The sequence below is a fragment of the Penaeus chinensis genome, chromosome 23, assembly GCF_019202785.1.
Source record: "Penaeus chinensis breed Huanghai No. 1 chromosome 23, ASM1920278v2, whole genome shotgun sequence".
In the NCBI taxonomy this organism is placed as follows: domain Eukaryota; kingdom Metazoa; phylum Arthropoda; class Malacostraca; order Decapoda; family Penaeidae; genus Penaeus; species Penaeus chinensis.
This window is the reverse complement of record NC_061841.1, coordinates 20,162,926-20,165,425: the sequence shown is the minus strand read 5'-3', so window position 1 is coordinate 20,165,425 and position 2,500 is coordinate 20,162,926. Positions and strand designations below refer to the sequence as shown.

The following is a 2,500-nucleotide window of genomic DNA, read 5'->3' as shown; positions in this document are numbered from 1 at the left end:
TGATATATTTCAAGGATTTTTTATTACCCTAACTGTTTCAGGGAATTATAGATATCCATCAAATTGTTAAAAAAAAAAAAAAAAAAAAAAAAAAACAGCAGTTACATTAAATCTGATCATGAGTCTAAAGCCTTTGATTTAGATGAGTGCTAATGCAGTGCAATTTAGAGCAAGGGAAGTTCTCTCGTTAGATAAATGATAAATAAATGAAGACAGATTCAAGGTCTTTCAAGCTAATGAACGAACGCTTAATTACAAAGGGAAATCATAGAGACCATTTAAAGTTATTCCTATGTAAATTGAGAAACTATATTTTTAGTTGATTTTGTTATGCCTTTACTTCTTTTACAGTTGCATTTTACTTTTTTATATAAAAAATCTATAAATTCTTTACGTTAAATGCCATTGTCATTCTTTCCTATTACTGTTATTCATACGCTTGTTACTGATGTTGCCACAGATCTTTACTGTTGCCAATACTACTGATTCTACTACTACTACTACCATTCCTATTGTAACTGTTATTATTCTTATTGTTCTAATTACTGTTATCACCATTAACATCTTTATTCTCCCTCCCAGCGCTCTTACCATTATTTATCTTGCTGGCGATATCATTGCAACTGCTATGAACACAACAGCAATTATTGCCATTCATATGCTGCTATTGCTGCTACCAACACCATCATTATGGTGATTATTACGTCTTGCAAAGTATTAATATTTTCCTATAACTATACCCACCCAACTCTCTCTCTCTCTGTCTATCTATTTTTTCTTTCTTTCTCTTTCTCTTTCTTTCTCTCTCTCTCTCTCTTCTTCTTACCTTCCCTCTCACTCTCTCTTCTTCTCACCCTCCTTTCCTTCCTCCTCCCTATCTATCTCTATCTATCTATCTACTTATCTATCTATCTATCTATCTACCAATAAATAGATAGATAGATAGTGTGTGTGTGTGTGTGTGTGTATTTATAGATAAATAGATAGATAGATAGATAGATAGATAGATATGATATATATATGTTTATGCATATACATATATATATATATATATATATATATATATATATATATATATATATATATATATGTATATATATATATATATATATATATATATATGCACATATATAGTTAGATAGATATGTATATATTCAAATAAACCAACCAACTAACCTAACCACTTACTCCCCTCCCCCCTCTCCCTCGCAGGTCGACTGGCTCCACAACGGAACCAAGATGAGCATCGCAGGGCCTCGCGGCGGCGTCAGCATCCACACGGAGCGGGCCGGTCAGCTCGTGTCCTCCAAGCTGTCCGTTGTGCGAGCAGCCGGACGGGACGCCGGGAATTACACGTGTCAACCGGATTCCGTTCATCCGGCGAATACGACCGTGTACATTGTGGAAGGTGAGCTTCGGGTGAGGTCTGAGAGAGAGAGAGAGAAAGAGAGAGAGAGAGAGAGAGAGAGAGAGAGAGAGAGAGAGAGAGAGAGAGAGAGAGAGAGAGAGAGAGAGAGAGAGAGAGAGAGGAAATGGATTGGTGAGTGGGTGGATAGAGGAGTGGAGGGCATAGAAGGGTGGTGGGTGGAGGACCGGAAGGGAGGGGGTGTAGGTAGATGGGTGGAGGGGAGTGAGGGAGAAAGGGGGGTAGAGTAGGTAGAGGCGTTGGAAGGGAGAGAGATCGGGTGGGTGAGTGGAGACGGGTGGATGGGTGAGTGTGAGAGAGATTGAGATGTTTGAGAAATGGAAGGTAGGATTGGGGGTAAAGGGAGAAGGAGGGAAAGATGGAAGTGATGAATGATAGATGGTAGGAAGAGAGGCAGAGGAGGGAGAGTGGAATAAAGGAGAGGGGAATGAATGAAGGTAAAGGGAGAGAGTGGAAATAGAAGAGAGTTCAGGGGAGGCTAAGAAACGGAAAAAGTGAGATACGTAGGATGGGAATGGGAGAGAAGAAACGATAGAAGGAGGGAAGGAAGAAAGAGAGGGAATGGGGTAAGGAAGGGAAGAAAAAATAAATAAGGGGGGGAAGTCACAGGGAGGAAGGGCAGAAAAGAGAAAAGAAAGAGAAGTACGACAGACTAAAGTAAAGGAAATGGAAGAAAAAGAGAGAGGGTGATAGTGAGAGACGAAGGCGAGAGAGAATTAAATCAAAAGAAGGAAAATGAAAGTTAGGGAGAGTGAGGGTGGAAGTCTAATAAGATAGAATTAATCTTAAAGTTAAGTATCTTCCACACTTCTTGTCAGCAACTTTTCTCTTATTTCTCTATTTCTTCTCCTTTTCTGCTTTTACGTCTGTGTGTGTGTGTGTGTGTGTGTGCGTGTGTGTGTGTGCGTGTGTGTGTTCTACAAACTTTTTTTTTTTTGTAGAACCAAACATCAAACGGAAATGGATCAAACGTAACAGATACCATAAAAGATGATATCGTTATAAGATAATGAAGGACAGAACGTATGAAAAGCCACCCCTTTGTGTCATAGCAAGAGAAGTAAACAGCTGAGG

At 39.2% G+C, this 2,500-nt stretch overlaps 1 protein-coding gene across 1 annotated transcript in view; it reads left to right on the top strand.

Moving 5' to 3' along the window:
* LOC125037575 (zwei Ig domain protein zig-8-like) overlaps positions 1–2,500 on the top strand; it is a 95,560-nt gene that overhangs the window by 83,417 nt on the left and 9,643 nt on the right. Inside the window, exon 7 of the mRNA XM_047630764.1 lies at positions 1,213–1,408. Within this exon, the coding sequence (XP_047486720.1) occupies positions 1,213–1,408 (196 nt within the window). The remainder of the gene's footprint in view (positions 1–1,212; positions 1,409–2,500) is intronic.